Raw genomic sequence first — 20,219 nt, forward strand, 5'->3', positions numbered from 1 at the left:
ATTAAATACTTATACAGTCATAAAGGTACATCAGAAACATTGTAATAGGAACAATTTCTATACCAACAGAATCAACATATTCGATAAGAAAACAACCTAAAATTGAACAAAAGGTTTTCATTAAGTAAATTATGTCAAAAATAAAATGCAAAATAAACAAAAGATTGACAGGCAGCGTGCATTACATTTAAGATTTTTCGAAAGTGATATTATTCGGAGCATCTCGTAGATGGAATAGCAAAATACTTATTGAATTAAAGTTCAAACTTTCTTAATTTAAATAATACGGTTATTCCTCAGTGATGAATCTATTTTTCTGTCAAGACATAAGCGCTGGAATCGGGGGACTTGCGACTTAATGAAGTTCATCCGTTGCTCGACTTGGAATTATTTCCCATTTCAATTTAATGATATGTACTACACTTAAAGTGTAAATAAGTGAGTTAAAGTATTGCTTATGGACTAAAATCGTGAATGTTTTCATTTTGAATAATTAACGTTTATACTTACAAATAACCGATGTAACGAAAGATGACAGAGAGCACCGGGGAAACTTCACAAACCGTGCACACACTGAAATATAAATAAAAAAATAAACCTCATATAAATAGACGAAATTGTATTAGCTGGCTGAAATATTATACTAAGTAGCATGGTCACTTGCTTACAGTCAGCACTATTGTTTGGTATAATGATATCATTGATTTATGTTTTTTCAGTAAATTCCCTGTTGATAAAATGTTGAATTATTCTACACATTAAGGATTATCTACCCCTAGGAATAGGTGCCTAAGCCTTATTTAGCATATTTTCTTTCGTAGTATTGATTTTTAATGCTGTTCAACTTTGTATATGATTTGGCCTTCCAACAATTCTGATCAAAGTGCTACTGGTGTGATTATGTAAACCGAACGCTCGTCTTGATACTACATATTGAGCCTGGTATCTTTGATGAATTTTACAAAATTCTGATGGCCGCTTCCCTATTTAATTAATGAGAAAATTGACGTCAGTAGTTTTGATTGCCCATTTTTCTTTTGTCGTATTTTTTATTAGTAGGCTATTCATACTGGTGCACTGTAGCTTATTCCGAATTTTACCGATTTATCATAGGATATATTAAGTTATATTAAGGATTAGAATTGATAGAATAGAACATATAAATTGATTGATTATATGTATACCCGGAAAATACATTCGGACATACCAAATTAAAAAATTTGTTATTTCATTTCGTATTGTTAGATTTATTTTTTTTTATTTTTTAAGGTACTAAATGAAGAAATTTGCAAACTATGACAAACAATTTGACAAATATGACAGTACTTTATTTGTTACATAAAAACCTTAACAATATCAATTTATATGGCATCGCTAAAAACGGATGTCTTTGAGTAAATGAAATTATAGATATCAGTATTTCAATGCAGTATTGATCAAGATCAAACATATATAGGATGATATATGATTGTTGTTCGACGGTTTAAAAGACATGACAGCAAGCTTTGATAACATCTGAAATATCCGTTCAGGTAAAGATGTTTATGTTTTATTTTCATCTCTATGCGAAATGTCCAATAATTATTCACTTAGACATATAAAATTTAGAAGATGTTGTATGATTGCCAATGAGACAACTCTTCAAAAGAGACCAAATAACACAGAAATTAACAACTATAGGTCACCGTACGGCCTCAAACAATGCGTAAAACCCATACCGCATAGTCAGCTATAAAAGGCCCAGAAGTGAAAAATGTAAAACAATTCAAACGAGAAAACTAACGGCCTGATTTATGTAAAAATGATGAACGAAAAACAAATATGATATACAGCAACCAACGACAACCACTGAATTTAGAGACTCCTGGCTTGGGACAGGCACATACAGAATGTTGCGGGGTTAAACTAGTTTGAGGGCGCGCCAACCCTTCCACTAACCCGGGACGGTGGTGTAACAGTACAACATAAGAACAAACTATAAAAATCAGTTGGTTGAACAATTTCATCAGATCGATACAAAGCAGAATATACATCTAACAAAAACACCGAGTGGACTTGACAGGGTACTTATGCATCCCACAACAAAAAGACCCTAAGTACAAATCTGAGAGTACTCGCAGTTACTGACACCTTGTTCAAATATAATAACAACTAAAAAATAAAAAAAAAATCATGCATAAGAGACTAACATATCAATCAGTACACATCCAACGACAAACGGATTAAGTGTAAAGACGTCATTAACAGTCAGAGAAAACATTACCGTGTGTAATGCCATGAAACAGGTATCTACAAATTGTAGAGCCATGAATGTGCATATGTATATAAAAATAATATTAAGTGTGATTTTAATTTACTGATAACAAAATCATAATGAATACCAGTATTAATGTCTGTGTATGTGCTACTTACAGAGGTTTTGTCAAATCGTTTTAGATCAACAATCGAATAATGAGGGGGTATTATTCGATTGTTAATACTGGAACTCTTAACACCTGTTGTGATCACAAATAGCATCCATTAGTTACTAGAATTATTCTTTCCTCACCTCCAGTATCGCTTTTCCTTTTTCTGCAAGAGCCTGTTTTAACCGGAGATCCATGATGATTACCGGTTACTAGTTTAATGTAATCGAGAAACCCGGTGAGATGCTGAGTTATAACTGGGAAATATAATTTAAAAGGAACGATGTCAAGTTATAGAAATTAAGGTTGAGACAGAATAAAAATGACTATATTCCGTATTTAATTACCATAAACAAATACACGCTCACTTGTCTCAATGGTAGTTACGACCAGAGACATATAATACAATTGTATTATATGTCTCTGTTACGACATTGACTGCCTGTCGATACATTTATTTTTGGCATTGCACAAGTCATGTCTTCTTTGACTGTCCATGACGTTAAAATACAAAATCCCTGGGATGTGTTTTAGTTGATTTTAGTCTGGCAATTTTATTTCGCGTTCTTCCGTGCAGATACCCCACCCCCCATTTGCGCCCCTCATTAATGGGATATAAAAATCTTTGATTTTCTATATAAATCTTGTTTTCGAACAAAAAAGTCAAAAACTATGATTTTAAAGAAAAAGAAAATTGTCGCTCAAGTAGTTTTCCAAACGCAATTGCAGGATGACGAATTGCAGGATAGCTTTTTATAAAGAGAATTGCAGGATGAGAATTGCTGGATAGCTTGACACTAGTACTCTAGTCCTATAATATAAGACTTCGGAGTTTCATATCATTTACATTCAACGTTTTCGGTTTCAACATTGATAGTAAAAAAAAAAATATCCGATAAAAAACGTTGAATGTAAATGAGATATGAAACTCCGAAGTCTTATATTATAGGACTAAGATGACACCTATTAGACATCCGGAAATATAACTGTGTGTATCCTATTCAACAAAGTTTTAGTTTTTTCAAAAGCGGAAGTCATCTGATTTTCGATGAAAAACTGATTACTTACTGTGAAAAGTTGAAAAATCAGTGTTTTTTTTTTAAATGATGTAACATGGGCAACAAAATATCAACTTTCACAGAGGATCAACTAGATGCATATCAGGTTTCAATTAAGCTTGCATAGTAATTTATCTATATTGACCGGGAATCCGAGTATCGTCGTCCTAAACTGCTAAATGGTTGAGATGCACAAATTTATGCTACATCATTATAGTACTAGTCCAAATAATTATGCGGTCTAGAAAGGCTATTTTTTAATTTTTTTTTTCTGTTACGCCTTCCTAAGAAAGGCGCCAATTTTTTTTTATCAAAAAACCTTACAAAAGTCAAAACGTCATAATAATTTTTTTGGAATACATTAGTCATTAGTACATGTACATGTAGTTAACATATAGACATAAGACATAAAGCTTTATTTAGAGTCGGTATGTGCAAATACAAGTATAAAACATAAGCTCTGAAGAGCTTTTAAAACCGACAGAGCAACAAATAAAACAAAACATACATATCAAGTCATGCACACATAAATTAAACATATAAAGCAAGAGTTCATATCAGTATATAAACATGCAGCACAAAAGTTCTTAAAAGCATCTTACAAGTTAAACACACACTGAAACATGCACTTGTGAGATAAAAGCACAAACGCAAAAATAATATGGTTTGCACATTAAAAGCACATATAGATTAGTTAGTTAATAAAACTAACACAAAGCAGCAGAAGCACTATAGTAACGATAATAAAATAAAATTGCCATGCTGAAAATAAAGCATTAAACCAAAAATAATGAACAGAAATTAACTGGTTTTGCAGGCAAATCATTGGCATGAGCTGCCAGACCAAAAATTTATCAAGTTCTTGAATTGATTTAAAGATGATTGCTTACGTAGCACATCTGGCAGCTCATTCCAAAGCTTAGCACCTGCATACCTTTAAAGATTGTAGGCCGTATGCAGTTGTTCTTACATGTGGTAGGTCGGCTGTATTCTGGTATCTGAAAGAGTAAGTGTTTTCATTTAAGTGTATTAAATCATGGAGATAAACAGGACAATCTTCATTAATAATTTTGAAAACTTCAATAGCCAATGATCGCATTCTTCTTATTTTTAAAGATGGTAATTTTGATTTGCAGAGTAGATCTTCATAACTTGCTGAATAGTCTTCATAGATAAACCTTAGTGCTCTCTCTTGAATTTTCTCTATCTTTTTTGTATTAACCTCCCCACAAAAGTGCCAAACTAGTGGGCAGTAATTAAAGTTGGACATTATGAAAGAATAATATATTGTTAATTTTCCGAGTTTAGTCAGGTGTTTTCCTATTCTTTTTAATACATTTACATTTTGAAACTGTTTGGATGCTTTTTTACATATTATAGAGACATGTTCATTGAAATTTAGTTTAAAATCTATTGTTACGCCTAGAAGTTTAACGTTATCTTCACATTCTATTTCATTACCTTCTAATTTAAATTTTAGGTTTTTGTCTTTAGTTTTTTTACCTACAGCTATTGCTTGAAATTTTTCTGGATTTGCTTTCATTTTATTTATTGAGAACCAATTTATCAAAATTTTGCTTTCATCTTCTAGAGTATTAATTAATTTATCTAAATCTTTATATGCGTATGAAAGGGTGTTATCATCTGCATAATTATAAAGTTCACTTTTATGAATAAAAAAGAAAATGTCATTTAAAAAGATATTAAATAATGTTAGCCCTAATATCGACCCTTGTGGCACCCCTTTAAACATTGTTTGCCAGTAGCTTGAATTAGTACCTACTTTAACACACTGTTTTCTATTAGTTAAATAGCTTTCCAAAAGTTTAAGAGAAGAAGCGGAGACACCATAGGATTTTAATTTTAGTAGGAGGAGGTCATGGGGTAGGCAGTCAAAAGCCTTGGACAAGTCCATTATATCTGTATTTGTATCGGTCTCACTAATTAGCGACAAGAAGAAAATAATAGCGACAATAAAGTTTATTTACTATTAAAACAATAGATTTATAGAAAAAAAAATCATCTGATTATACTTAGGATCCATAAAAAATAGAGAAAAATGGAAATTAAAAATTTAAAGAAATAAAAAAATACCACCCTTTTTTATCCAAACATTCATGAGTCTACATATACTTTTTTTGAACCTTTTATCCTGTTAAGACAGAAAAATTTGTGTCATATATTTATATATATGTATTGTCCTTTTGAGTCTGAAATAAATCAAGATTGTATTAATTTATAATTTGATTATAATCTTAACTCTAACACCAACCATGCCGACTCTACATAAATATTGATTCATTCATCTATATACTATAAACAGTATGCTGTAAACTAAAGGTATATTATCTTTCATAACATATCCTTGATAAATTAAGGAAAAAAACCTAATTTTATACGCTTGTATCGAGCATTTAAAAAAAGATATTTCGATGAATGTTTCAAAATCTATTTATTTAGATTAATTGATATTTAGCATGTTTAGATTTTTTACGCTAAATTTGTTTACTTGTCACTAAATTATATTTCTTGTCGCTAAATTATTCTTCTTGTCGCTAATTTGTTTCTTCTTGTCGCTTATTTGTTTCTTCTTGTCTCTAATTAATAAGACCCATTTGTATGAATACGTTCTGCCTAAAATCTCTTTTTTTTTATACATGGACACTACTTTCTTCCCATTGCCCATATTTTATTACTTTTGACAGAACTCATGTGCCTGTGATTGTGGATACCAATAGACAATACTGGCTTTGATACAGCGGTAGATATAGCACTGTCAAATTATTGTTGGTGTGGTTAATAAGTGTTTCTCATTTCTTGTTTTGTATATACATGTAGATGAGACAGTTGTTTTTCCTGTTTTAATTGTTTTACACTAGTCATTTTGGGGCCCTTTATAGCTTGCTGTTACAAAATGTAGGTGTGAGCCAAGTCTCAATGTTGAAGGCCGTACTTTGTCCTGTAATTGTTAACTTTTTATACATTGTGACTTGGATAGAGAGTCTTATTGGAACTCATACTAAGTCTTCTTATTTATATTAAGCTTGCAGAGTACATGTAGCTGTGCCAATTCTTGATTGGTTTCCAACAGGATGAGATAAATACCCAAATGCTCTGAACATACTGAATACTGCCAGGTTGTCACGAACCACAGTCAACACATGTATATCATTGGTTCTATGCTTGCATGTAACTTTTCATTCGAAATACAATGTACATGTAATTAGGAATGTTGACTATACATGTATGTATTATAGGATTAAACGCCTTTAAAAATATGTTTAAGGCCATGCCAAATTAATACCTTGTTTGTCGGATTTCCCATGTGTTGTGAAAGGTCAACCAGATAAAAGTACTTTTTATAAAAACCTGCGTCCTGTATGGAGCCGCGCCCGTCCATCTTTAAATTTATGAAACAAATATTTTGATCAGTTGTGAGTTTGAAAGTAATGCCATAAAGACACGGAAATTGACATAAAAAACGATCTAGACCTAATATTCATGTTCTAACATTGTTGTTACAATATTAATTCTTAACGTAAGACATGAGTGAAATATTTGTAGAATATGATTTGGACAATTTTTTTACCGATTTTTTGGAAGTGCTCCGTGCAAGAACACAAACATTTATAACATCAAACTACAATTACGACCCAGGAAATTTTTAGACCAGCTGTTACTACCATCCCATAAGAATCGTAAACCCCTAAACAGACTTATCCTCGTCTGCAAAGGCATACCTATCAAGATCAAACAACAAAGCAACAACACAACCGAATTGAAAGATTTAAATTATGACAATATAACATGCATCATGTGCATAAGAATAAAAGAGAATCCAAAAGCAGATATAGTACACTGTAGTCTTTGAACGTTGTTTTCAATTTGGACTTGTTTATGTATATATATATATATATACAACTCGTCTAAACATCAGCCCAACAATGTTAGATCTGTAAATTTGCGAAAAAAATTGCGAAAGCAAATTTACAGATCTAACATTGTTGGGCTGATGTGTAGACGAGTTGTATATACAGAATGTACACAGCCATGTATCACCATCACTGCTGGTGATCTGATGGATAAATCTGTTGTAGAGTTGTCACTGATTCAGACGTACATGTACTTATATATATATATTTATAAATTTGATTTGATTGTCATTAAATTCTACAGGAAAGCAATGACTAAAGTGGAATGTATTGAAATTTTCCTTTTGTTTAGTTAGTATATACATGTAGCATCTGACAGGTTCATTTGAATGGTATAAATTGGTGTGGTTTATGAAGGACAGTCCATTATTAATTTTCAGCTTGTTGTATACACAAATTTTTATGAATGTACATGTATATACATGCTTTATACATCCATTTATGCTTTGCATAGTTAATTTAAAAAACATTCAACGCATCAATTATAACTTACATTAAACATGGATGCATGCCTATTCAAATCTGTTGCACTTTTTGATGTTCAACAGGATCTTATTTATTTGATCAGACTACACAACATTAAAGGTTTTGCTACAAATTAATCATTTTATACTTGGAAATGTTGTGAAAAGTTTAAACTGTATGTCAGAGAACAAATTGAGAAGCAAAGTAGGGCAATATAAGAACTAGGATATGAGATATATAAAATATGAAGCACTGAAACTAGATGTAAATTTCTGATCGCTCGCTTGCGTAAAAATTCTTTTCATAGATTTAAAAAAAAAAATTCAAAAAATAATAATGCTCTCTGGTAAAAAATTTATTGCCTGTCAAAAATCAAACTTTGAAAAAAAAATGAAAAAATTTCGCTCTCGCTACCATTTTTCAAAGGAAAGAATCCGAAGAAATAGAAATGTATTTGGTGTGGCCTAATCCTTATAATTCTTCAAAATTGGAGATAAGGAATTTAACTTTCCGACTCGTAACCTCTATATATCACACATAAATTCTATATTTGTGTCATTGAATTGGCCTGACACATGAACATGATGAATATATTTTTTGGTAAACTTAAAAAAAAAGTACTTCATGAAATTTGCTGTCTGAAAAAAATAAACTACAAACATGACAAAAATATCTAATCATCATTCAAATGAATGTTTTGTGTTTATTGTTTAATTTATTGATGAACATGAAGTGAAAATAAATATTTTCACTTGGCGTTCATCTTTACATTGAATATTTTTAACATCGAGCTGGTTTGTGTTATTATCGCCCCCCATCTTGTTAATTGGTTACAGAAAGAAGTTCGGTCAACGTCTATCAAAAAATAAATAACGTCAAGAGCCACAACCGGAAGCCCTCTCGACCAATAATATAAACGTATTTCCTAATATGCAAATCATATAAGAATTATCACAAAATAAATGGTTATCCTGTCATGCCTGTGAACATGGTTTAAATCTTAAATTTAATTATTTTTTAGGATTGTACATTTTTCACAAGAAAAGAAATTTTAAGGTAAGTCTTTTATAATTTATACATGTCGATGCTGAAAGGTTCACAATCTGGTTGTTTTTCCTTAGGTTATTTTTCCAGAGTATTTTTAAAACTGATTTATGTTAAGATTATAATAAAAAAATTTATCAGTTTCAATACCATACTCAAATGTGGCTGCTGCAAAAGAATTCAACTTTTTTTAACCTTACATTTTTGAACATGCACTATTTTATACCCTGGTTATTCAAGCTTATGCTATATGAAGTGATGCTAGTGTCCATCTAATTATCCTTTTGTCTAACTTTTGTATTCTGTCAATTCTTGTACTGATCCTTTATGGCTGAACAGAATTTTGTGAAACTTTCACAATTCTTACATTACATGTACATGGTTCAAAGACGTAGAGCCAGTAACCCCAATAAACGGCCCTGAAAAGATGTATTTTGAAAATTTCAATTGTTCGAGTAAATTTACTGTGTATGTATTGCTAAATGTATAATTTTTGAGAAGTATAATATGAAAAATGTATATCTGCTTCATATATATTATAAGTATATTAGCCTAAATAGGTATTGATTTCATTTTAGTCCAATTGTTTAGAAATTCATCACATTTTTTAACATGATTTGATATGTGGCGCCACAGCTCGCCCATTAAAATTTTGATTGAAAAGTAGAGAATATGGTATATTTGAAATATTTGGGGGTGAGGGGTGGCCCCACTATTAATTTTTCAGAAAACTAACATAAATTTTCCCAATTTATGTCAAAAATCAGGAGTTCATAAATTCACCTAAATTTATGACATCAGAAATACATCACTAATGACTTCATTGGTCAAAAATCTTTTATAACTGAAACAATTGGGACATTTTAACATATGTTTTGATATACTTTTCACAACTTTATTGCAGTTAAGAAAAATCAGGTTTTTAGGGCCAAAATTATGAGTTGGTGAACCAACTCCTTTGGGCAGTGAGTCACATACGGTTCTAGAGCTATAACCCGTTTTAATTTGAAAATCAGATTTTTATTTTTGTTTCCACACTCCAACTTAAGTTTACCTCATTCAAATTTTATAAAACTCATACACAATATTAAAAACCACAACATGCAGACAGAATTCGAATTAAGTCAGTATTAATTTATACTAAATTTAAAGCATTTAGAGCAAATCTGATATCAGGTAAAAATGTTTATCAGGTTTAGATCTATCTGCCTTGAAATTTTCAGACGAATCAGACAACCCGTTGTTGGGTTGCTCGCAGCCCCTGAATTGGTAATTTTTAGGAAATTTTGCAGTTTTTGGTTATTATCTTGAATATTATTATAGATAGCGATAAACTATAAACAGCAATAATATTCAGCAAAGTAAGATCTACAAATAAGTCAACATGACCAAAATTGTCAATTGAAACCTTAAGGATCCGGATTTATTGCCCTTTAAAGTCAATTTTTCGTAAATTTTTGTAATCTTTTACAAAAATCTTCTACTCTGAAACTACTGAGACAAATTTAACCAAACTTAGCCACAATCATCATTAGGGTATCTAGTTTTAAAAAAAGTGTCCTTTGACCCTGCCAGCCAACCAACATGGCCGACATGGCTAAAAATAGAACATAGGGATAAAAAGCAGTTTTTGGCTTATATCTCTGAAACTAAAGCAAAAGTATAATGGTAGCATTATTTTATGCATCAATTGTAAAAAAAATTTCAGGTGAGCGACACAGGCTCCTTGGAGCCTCTAGTTTGAAGAAAAGGATTGGATGAAACAGTGGAAATTGTGAGTAAAGTACAAACAGGGTAAATTTGTTGAAAAAATGATGCATGATGGTATTTGATTTATAAGCTAAGAACAAACATTGTGACTGATGGTGATTTAAGCTGATAACAATATAATTTGCAACCCGGTCATATAATATCTTTTGGATATATGGAGATATACATGTATTTCAGAGTGAATCATCAACAAACACATTTGTTCACAGTGCTGACCTGTTTTTATTAGAAAGAAATAATAAAAGAATTAAGTAAGATAATATCACATGCATATTCAAACAATTTTTTCAGAATATTCAACCGTTATCGCATGTTATCACCAGGAAATGTTCCTGAAGATATGAGAGATGGAAAAACTAACTCATTTAGAATTCCTTTACCTGAAGTAGAGAAAATGACCGAGATCAAGGTATATATTTTATACAGTGAATATTAAAAGTATATTTGAACAAGAAGCATTTGAATCCTTTCTATACATGTAGCTGAAAAATTTTAATTTCCAAGAATTTCTATGATAAATAATAATTATATAATAAATAATAAAAACTCAATCAATTTCTATACAAACCATGTGTGTGTTAATTTTAATCATAAATTAATTTGTTCCAGTTAAGTCTTAAAACTACATCTGTTCGACATAATGACAGATAATAACTAGGACTTATTGTTTAATTCATGTGAGTGTGGATAATGTGTGGTCCATTCCAGTTGCAGCAACAGGACTCTCCTAAAGACTCTTAATTTTTCATAGACTCAATATTTCATGAACACTTTCATCTACGGGATGCACCCTGATCGCACCAACTGAGTCCTTTTATCATGGATATCATCCTCAGACTGTTAGAATTTACAAAAGTATAAAACCAATTTTCTTTCAATATCTACTTAATATAGTATTTACCATTTTGTTGGACTTCTGATTGATTTTGTTGAGATATACTCTCATCATTATATTTCTTGAAACAGATACTAAACATAGCAAAACAACTTACTGATATTACATTGATGAAGAATATAACCTCTTCATAATAGGCAGGGTAGTCTATTGTACACTGTGATTTAACTGTTTTTAGAATAAAAAAATTAATTTCAATAAGAATTTCTTTTTTTTCAGGAGAATCCATTTAAAGAAAGAATCTGTAAAGTGTTTTCTGAAGATGGATCTGGTGACATGTCATTTGACGATTTCCTGGACATGTTTTCAGTGTTTTCTGAAGCAGCTCCAAGAGATATTAAAACTACATATGCCTTTAAAATTTATGGTATGGCACACATTAGGGAAATAATTACCATCAAATAAGTATCAGTCAGTACGACAGCTGTTACAATTAGTTACAAAATTGAATACTGTAAACCAGCTAGTTTCGAGAGCAATATATTTTTCGTGAGTAGAAAAAATAATGGGAATGTAAATCATGGCAAATGACTAAAACACACATCTTCCTTACTCAAATACATCAAGAGAATAACAAAATCAGTATTTTTCTTTGCAAATGCATTAATAATAGCAAATTTCAATTTTTAAATGAAAAAAAAGGAGGTGTGGGCTATTTGTCTGAGACAGCAACCACAAAACACACAAACAAAAAGACATTTAAAGTTCAACATTTAGAGAGGTGTCTATACAATAAGTCTAGCTTAAAATGTATTGCATTCAAGGTTGGGAAAATGGAGAATAAATTTAACATCTGCCATTGACAGCAATTTTTTTCAAAATAAAAATATTACAGTATAATATGACGAAAGATAATTACTAACGAGGTTACTGACTTGGGACATGAACATTTTGCCAGTTAAGCTTGTTTATTGTGATCAAACCTCCCTCTTTTTATCTAAATCAGTTGGCTGAGAAAAGTTACATAGAACATCATACAATAAAAACTCACAACTCCTAAAATGTAAGTAGCGGTATAATAAACAACAAAAATAATTTAATAGTACAAACAAAATGATTGTGAACAATGTTACATTATATTTAAGATCTGACTTAGATTTGTGTTAACATTTACATGTACTTCCTACTGAGCACTGTAAGTTAAATATTTAAGGATATTTGCTCATCTGTTCCAAAATAATAAGCTTTTTAAAAGACTGTTATAAATCGATAGTATATAAATAATGAAACTTAAAAAGTAGAAAAAAATGACAGGTCAGTGTCCTTGTTTTTGAGATATAATCAATTGAAAATTTAGCGGGAAATGATTCTCTCTAGATTTTTCATACATTTAATATTGGCACCTTTTTTCTTTCAAAAACTATGAAAAAATAACAAGGATTTTATAAGATTTTCAAATATGGCTATTTAAACTATACGCAATAAAATTATGAAACGAAAAGTAGGGGTTAGGGGGCACAATTTTTATTGGCACTACATGGATAAAACTAGAGGATTCCAAATATCTGACAAAAAGTCAAAAACGTGAGGAGCAAACATCCTTAAGTCAACAGCAGTCATAGGCTTTTTTAAACTGAAGTATTGCCAACTTTTATCAATATCAATGCACAGTAAATTCGGAAATTTTTGCATGCATTTATTATTTCAATTTTGAAAATCAAACAAAAATGTGAGATTAATTATTGCAATTTCAGGAATTGGGGCATACAAATAATGCTATCAAATCTTAGAATGCTAGTTTTTATTTTTGCAAAACTTATCTGGTCACAATTTTCGCAATGATAATAACATGTCAAATATTTCTGCCTTTACTGCAGGGTGTGGATGGGGTTAACAGAATAGAGAATAAGCGGGAAAAAATCAAGTATAAAGGGCCAACAAAATATAGAATAGACAAAAATAGGGAAAATAATAAAGAATATGTAGAGAATCATTGGTTCTAAAATAAAAAGAATAAGAGAATAATGTGCCAATTAAATAAAGAAAAGATAGAAATGTCCTGTAAAATTAAAGTAAAGTAGAAACTAAAGAAATAAAGGACCCCCATCCAGACCCTCTTATAGTAATTATTTCCTGGTCAATTATGAGAAAATAAATTAATGCAAGCTGATGGAAAAGTTGAATATTGAAGCTGAATATTAATGTGACAGGCTTTGGAAAATAAATTTTACCATTCAAGTTTTGTTTAAATACTGTAAAATACTTGATAGTATTCAGTTATTGTGTGGAGTTATGATGAATACCTGGTAACTAATTATATTGATTGTTTAAAGTTAAAGATTAATTGCTTTATGTTTTTATTTTTCATTTCGTTTTAGATTTTGACTGTGATAACTTCATAGGAAGAGATGACTTGGAGAGGACCCTGACCTGTCTCACTAAAAATGAACTGTCTGATGACGAAAAACAGTTTATAGTTGATAAAGTATGAAGCCTTTATATACATAAAGTACTCTCGAGGCAGTTTAGTTGTAATTCTCTTTGAATGAGTCATGTGTAGCCGATTGATTGCAGCTGTTATCAATCTGATTTAGTAGCCTGGCATTAAATAAGGGAGAGATATTGAAGAAAGAATAACTAACTATTATCTTCATTCATTTAAAGAAGAGACTTTGATGTGCTGTTTCGAGCTGGTTCAGCAGTGTCAAAAATTTGTTAAAGTTTGTGATTAGGTCAGTTTAAGGGAAACCACTAATGGCTAGTCAATGATATTTGGTATTCGTTGTATTAGCATTAGCATAAGCATATACAATTTCCTTGGAGATTATATTGCCCATGCCCCTAAGTCATGGTTTATTGAATATAAAACTCTGCATAGTTTACATGTTACAGTTTGTGATTAGTCAGTTTAAGGAGAACCACTTAAAAAGGTTTACAATATTTGGTATGCAGTTGTATCAGCATTTGCATAACTCATTTCTGTGGAGATAACTTGTCCTTGCTCTTCAGACATGGTTTATATATTTTGCATATTTAACATAATAAAGTATTGCAATTTTAATTTTAACATTTGCATTTTACTATCAAAGATCATCAAAATTTCATACATTCAAGACAAACATATTTAACATAATCATCTTTTTCTGTATTATTAGCTAGTGATTTGCTTTTATCCACAATGTTTATTACCACAAAACACAGATCAAGTTTGAATTTTGGTGGCGTCACTTTTACCATTGTAGAGTTATGCTCCTTTACAAATCTCAAAATTGCTGAAATATTAGTTTCTGTTCTCTAACTTTAGTTTGCCTCAACCAATTACCACAAAACACAGATAAAGATTGAATTTTGGTGGTGTCACTTCTACTGTTCTAGCGTTATGCCCCTTTAAAAATGGAAAAATTGTTGAATTTATCGTTTCTGTTCTCTAATTTAAGTTTACGTCAACTAAATGTTATGAAACTTATAAACAATGCTTATTACCACAAAACTCAGATCATGTTCAAATTTGGGTAGTGTCACTTTTACAGTTCTTGAGTTATGGCCCTTTATAACGTTATATGCAAGCGGGGGCATCATCTGAATCCCATGGACACATTCCCCATTTATTTTTCACATGACATGGCGTAAAACATATATAAGGGGTTTGATAAAACCCTTGTAACCGTGACTGATATCGATTATGTGACGTCATACAGTTTAGGGGTTTGATAAAGCCTTTGCAACCGTGACTGATATCGATATCATCATGGTTGGCTGATACAGCATGATTGCCATCATTGGATTACACATACAATTTACTTGTATTTACTACTAAGTATATAATAGAATGAAATATTTTAAGAATTCTATTTTGTTCTGCATATTAATGATCTCTTGGATATTTTAGGTCTTTTCATATAATATCTGTAATTTAAGAGCTATTACTGGTTAATTATTTAGTAATTTGGTAGGCATTTAATATCAATAATATCGAAAATAAGGAGATCTGGTATGATAGGGATGTATCTAGATCTCAAGGTTTTCTCAAGTAAGTACTGGTGAAAAGAAAAAAAATTTAAAAATTTATGAATTATCTTTGGTTTTGAAAATGAGAGAGAATTTCTTGGCTACATTCACTATGATGGGCGTTGCCCTGAGATGACATGAACTGAGAAAGAGAGGCGAAAGATACCAGAGGGACGTTCAAACTCATAAGTCGAAAATAAACTGTCAACGCCATGGCTAAAAAAGAAAAAGACCAACAGACAAACAGTAGTACACAAAACACAACATAGAAAACTAAAGACTGAGCAACACGAACCCCACCAAAAACTGGGGGTGATCTCAGGTGCTCCAGAAGGGAAAGCAGATCCTGCTCCACATGTGGCACCCGTCAATAAAGAGTTGAAAGATTATTAATTAATCAATTACCTACGAAATTCCATCAAAGAGCGATTGGCATATGATGTCATCCTGTTCTCATTCTTTTTCGACTGAGAAATTCCCTGACATTTGAATAGCTTGATATTGAAAATTATCAACAAAAAAATTCAAAGCAAAAATTTTGAAAATAGCTATACCTTTAAAAAATCCAGTGACTGCAATATAAGGGGAAGAGGGATTTGAAACACTTTTTACACAAGTTTCTAATTGCAATTTTATGATAAGTGATCACCTTAAACTTTGAATTTCAGAATAGCCCAAAAGTGAATTTTCTCTTTATCCTTTCTCTCTAAGATATAGATATCAGTGTAAATAAATTTATCTATAGAAAGGCATGTGAAGAAAATAGGGAAATGTCTTTCCTTAAAATGGGATTTTTTATTCTCAGAATAGCTATTGCAAAAACCTAAGAGAAAAAATAAATTGATAGACGTAAATCTGAATTGTTGGCAGTAAAATCAAAATGTTATTAAATTAGAAAATTGTGAATGTTTCAGGTATTAGAAGAGACAGATCTTGATGACGATGGAATGTTATCGTACATAGAATTTGAACATGTTATATCTAGATCTCCAGATTTTCTGAAGTAAGTATATGAGAGAAGCAAAAAAAATGTGATATCTTTAAAAACCATATGTAGTAATGATGTCTGACACTGTTATAGTAAACAGCTTAATTTTATGAAATCTTATTTTAAAAAGGAATCATTTGAATCTGGAATAATTTTAAATTCTGTAAAATTGATAAGAAATGTATAATGAAAACTAACCAACTATGGGGGTTTAACATAGCCATGCATGCATACATGTAGCTATGGTTTAATTTACTTTCATTGATATTTCAGTATGAACTAACTAACCTCTTATGCATGCATGCCTGGCTAACTTCCCTAAATTGGGTCAGTTTTCATCATATATTCCAGAATTCAAAATTATTTCAGATTCAAATAATTTGTTGTTTTTATAAGATCACTTTTATATCTCTAATACAGGTGAAATCAGTGAACTCTAACTTAATGGAACCCATTTGGTACTGAAGATTTTTGTTCGAATAAAAAACTAAGTCTTTTGTGTTGAACAGGCTTTATTTCTATAGAATATAAAAATAATGAGATTGAGTTTGATTGATAATGAGACAAAAATCAACCAAACTTAAAGAAATCTTGTGAACAACTGTGGAGTACTGTACAGCCTTAAACAATGAGCACAATCCAAAATGTGTAGTAAACAGGGTGAACAAAATCTGAAACAATTCAAAAGAGAAATTTTATTTTAAAAACAACGAAAGACCAGCAATTATAGCATTCATGAACCGACAGCTACCAGTGGACTACATGGCTCTTTCTGCTTAGTTGGCACAGAAAGAATTTGGGGGAGGGGTAAAAATGTTGTGGTTACTTTTCCTGGTTCAATTTTACTACTATTAGAGTGGGTTTTCTGTTTGTTTGTTTTTTCAATTCAAAAGTTATTTAGATATCCATCCTGATGTTTTAATGTTTTTTTACCATTTCAGCACATTTCATATACGAATATGATTAGAACAGTAATTGAAGGTACTTTGACAGCAACACAGTTTTGTACTAAAAGTTTCAACAAATGAACTTCTTTTGTTAGTTTTTTCAACATGTTGAGTTCTGATTGACTGTAACGTTTGATTAAAGATGCAAATTTTAAAACCAAGGATACTTGTACATCAGTTCTGGATAAAACCAAATTTATATATTGTATTTGTTGATTATGTGATTGATGCTGATTTGCTTCCTTAGAAACAAAGAAAGCAAATTAATTGGAAAGTGAAAACATACATGTGATATTAACATAAAACTTATGTCCAGGTACCATGTTTATATTATTTGTGATAACATTTATTTCAAAAGATTTTTCAAAAATTTTGCATGTGAATTTGATTTATAAGAATTTTAAAATCATAACTGAAGCCTTGTCTTTAGAAAGAATTCAAAATGTATATGCAACATTTTCCTCTGAAGAATAAGTATAATGTTATTTTTCCAATGGAATATACTAGTCATTATAACATTTTATGATTTTTTTTTTCAACTTTTCTGAAACTACACTGTGAATCAGGGCTTCCAAAATATTTTTGAGCCAGCCGGACATTTCATATCTTATCCCGATTTTTTATCCCTTAAGACTTAGTAAATTAGGCAACTATGATAATCAGTTGGCCATCATATATGATATAACCAATGATTGACATTAAAACGATTTAAACTTTACTTTGATATAAATTCGATGTTCTGACGTAAAGTGTTAAATTGAAAGTGCAGCATTCGAAGTGTGCAACATCAGTGTACTAATTCTGCTTAATTCCTCTTTAGACTCTTTATTTGTGCAAAATAACGCTGTCAAAAGCTTTACTTTCGTTTTTAAAATCACATTTTCCTAATGCCTGATGTTGACTTGATAATGGTAAATCACGGATCAGAGACGGATACGCAATTATTTTTACATCTTCTGCAGGAACGAAAAAAAAATGCTCATCATAATCCAAACAAGATTTCATCTTTCTGATATGCAAAGTAATTTTAACTTTTATATATCTAGTGGATGCCAGGCCTTAAAACTTTCCAAACTGTACAGGTAAGTCTGTACACAGAGTAGTTTTTGAGGTGAAAATACGGCCATTATTGTCCATTTGTTATGATGAACCTTAAGTAGCCTTTTCAAGTTATTTCTTCCAAGAAAATACTCGAAATGAACGTTAGATAAAGGTATCAATGATAATTTTAGCATTATTGAAGAATTAGGATGCATAGTTAAATTTCCCACCAGCGGACAATAGACACATGCGCACACGTGTACTAGTTCAAACAACGTGGTTCTGACGATTATTCGTTTAAAACCTTTCAAATTTTTCATCAAATCATATTTATTAACGTATTTCTTATAATTTCAATCTTTTAGAATAAATTAATTAGATGCAACCCGCTGAAATGTAAGAAAATAACTTTGAATACCCTTTAGCGTACCCCAGTATTTAACACAATGTACAGTGTTTTTAAATATAATAATGAATATCATTGTAATTATTCGAGTTAACAAATTCGAATTCATTTATAAATATTCTTATTTGAAGAATTATTTTAAAATCTAAGGATACTTTTTTAAAACTGAATGCTCATTTACAATAATATCTACAAAGCGTAATTAAATATGATGTTGTTTCGTTCCATACACGCTTACATGTTTGACCTCGTTTACCTGATCACCTTTATCACCTGTTTATGTTCATTGTTATGCATCATCAATTCTATTGATTAAGACAAGCTAAGGTCTCCCATCAAAGGTAATGACCTGTAATCAGTGAATGATTTATGGCTTCAATATTACTTATTGAAGGGATAATTGTTTGACAGCTTGTTGTTTTTTTAAATAAAAGAACAAATTTTTTTTCTACTTTTTATTGATGTACCAAGCCGTGCATGTGTGTACCCAGATGATTAGACTAACTGAGACACTTCAAAGTATGAAATATGCTGCATCTGTTTAATTAAACCCAAATATGACTGAAATATAATTGTGAAATAGATTGCCACAATTATAAACTATAATGCCCAAACGGACATTTTTACCGATCGATAGTTGGTAAAAAAAAGTGAAATGACCGTTTTATGAAAATGCCTTGAATAACAATAGTGGCAAACCTATGATATTTGACCGTTTGAGGCTGAGAGCAGCTGGACTTTTTATATAAATTTCGGTCAAGTCCGGAATATATGACCGTTTTGGAAGCCATGCTGTGAATGTTAAATTATAAATTGAATAATTAATAATTTATTAATGATCACACCATGACACTGTTTAAATAACATTTCAATTTTTATTTGTTCTGCTGATTAAGCATGTAAAGATATTTTCTAAATAATGTTTGAAAATTAATATGGGAAGTAATGTTTAATTTAAAAGTATATTCAGATATTTCTTAATCTTTATTTTGGTTAAGACATTACTTGTGGTCAATGAAGAATTATGCAGTCCCTTCTGTAATTTACAATAATTGTAAACAAAGGTACATACCAGCTACTGAACATCTAAAAACAGACTGAACAGATTTCAATTAACAATACAAGAAACTGAATATTCTGATGTAAGTGGAGGTGTTTGCAAAATTACTAAAAAAAAATGTACAAGACTTTTAAATAATATAAAATTCAGACTTTTGAGATCATTAGATTTACATGGCTGTTGGAACTCAAAATCTGCCTGATATATCATTCATACTCCATTAATAATATGAACAATGTCATTATTTTGGAAATGCAATT

The 20,219-nt window shown here is 30.6% G+C and overlaps 1 protein-coding gene across 2 annotated transcripts in view; it reads left to right on the forward strand.

Moving 5' to 3' along the window:
- Positions 1-3,444: 3,444 nt before the first annotated feature.
- Positions 3,445-20,219, forward strand: part of LOC127734810 (calcium and integrin-binding family member 2-like) — a 48,276-nt gene continuing 31,501 nt past the window's right edge. The window contains exons 1-7 of one of the 2 annotated variants that reach the window (XM_052244824.1): positions 3,445-3,569; positions 8,882-8,916; positions 10,966-11,083; positions 11,789-11,936; positions 13,888-13,994; positions 16,432-16,520; positions 17,447-18,348. In XM_052244824.1, coding sequence (XP_052100784.1) covers positions 3,519-3,569; positions 8,882-8,916; positions 10,966-11,083; positions 11,789-11,936; positions 13,888-13,994; positions 16,432-16,520; positions 17,447-17,468 — 570 coding nt within the window. In that variant the 5' untranslated portion in view covers positions 3,445-3,518 and the 3' untranslated portion in view covers positions 17,469-18,348. Of the gene's footprint in view, positions 3,570-8,881; positions 8,917-10,965; positions 11,084-11,788; positions 11,937-13,887; positions 13,995-16,431; positions 16,521-17,446; positions 18,349-20,219 lie in introns of those variants that run through there. The other variant, XM_052244825.1, reaches the window with a different exon arrangement.

This window comes from Mytilus californianus, unplaced genomic scaffold (assembly GCF_021869535.1).
Source record: "Mytilus californianus isolate M0D057914Y unplaced genomic scaffold, xbMytCali1.0.p SCAF_3, whole genome shotgun sequence".
NCBI lineage: Eukaryota > Metazoa > Mollusca > Bivalvia > Mytilida > Mytilidae > Mytilus > Mytilus californianus.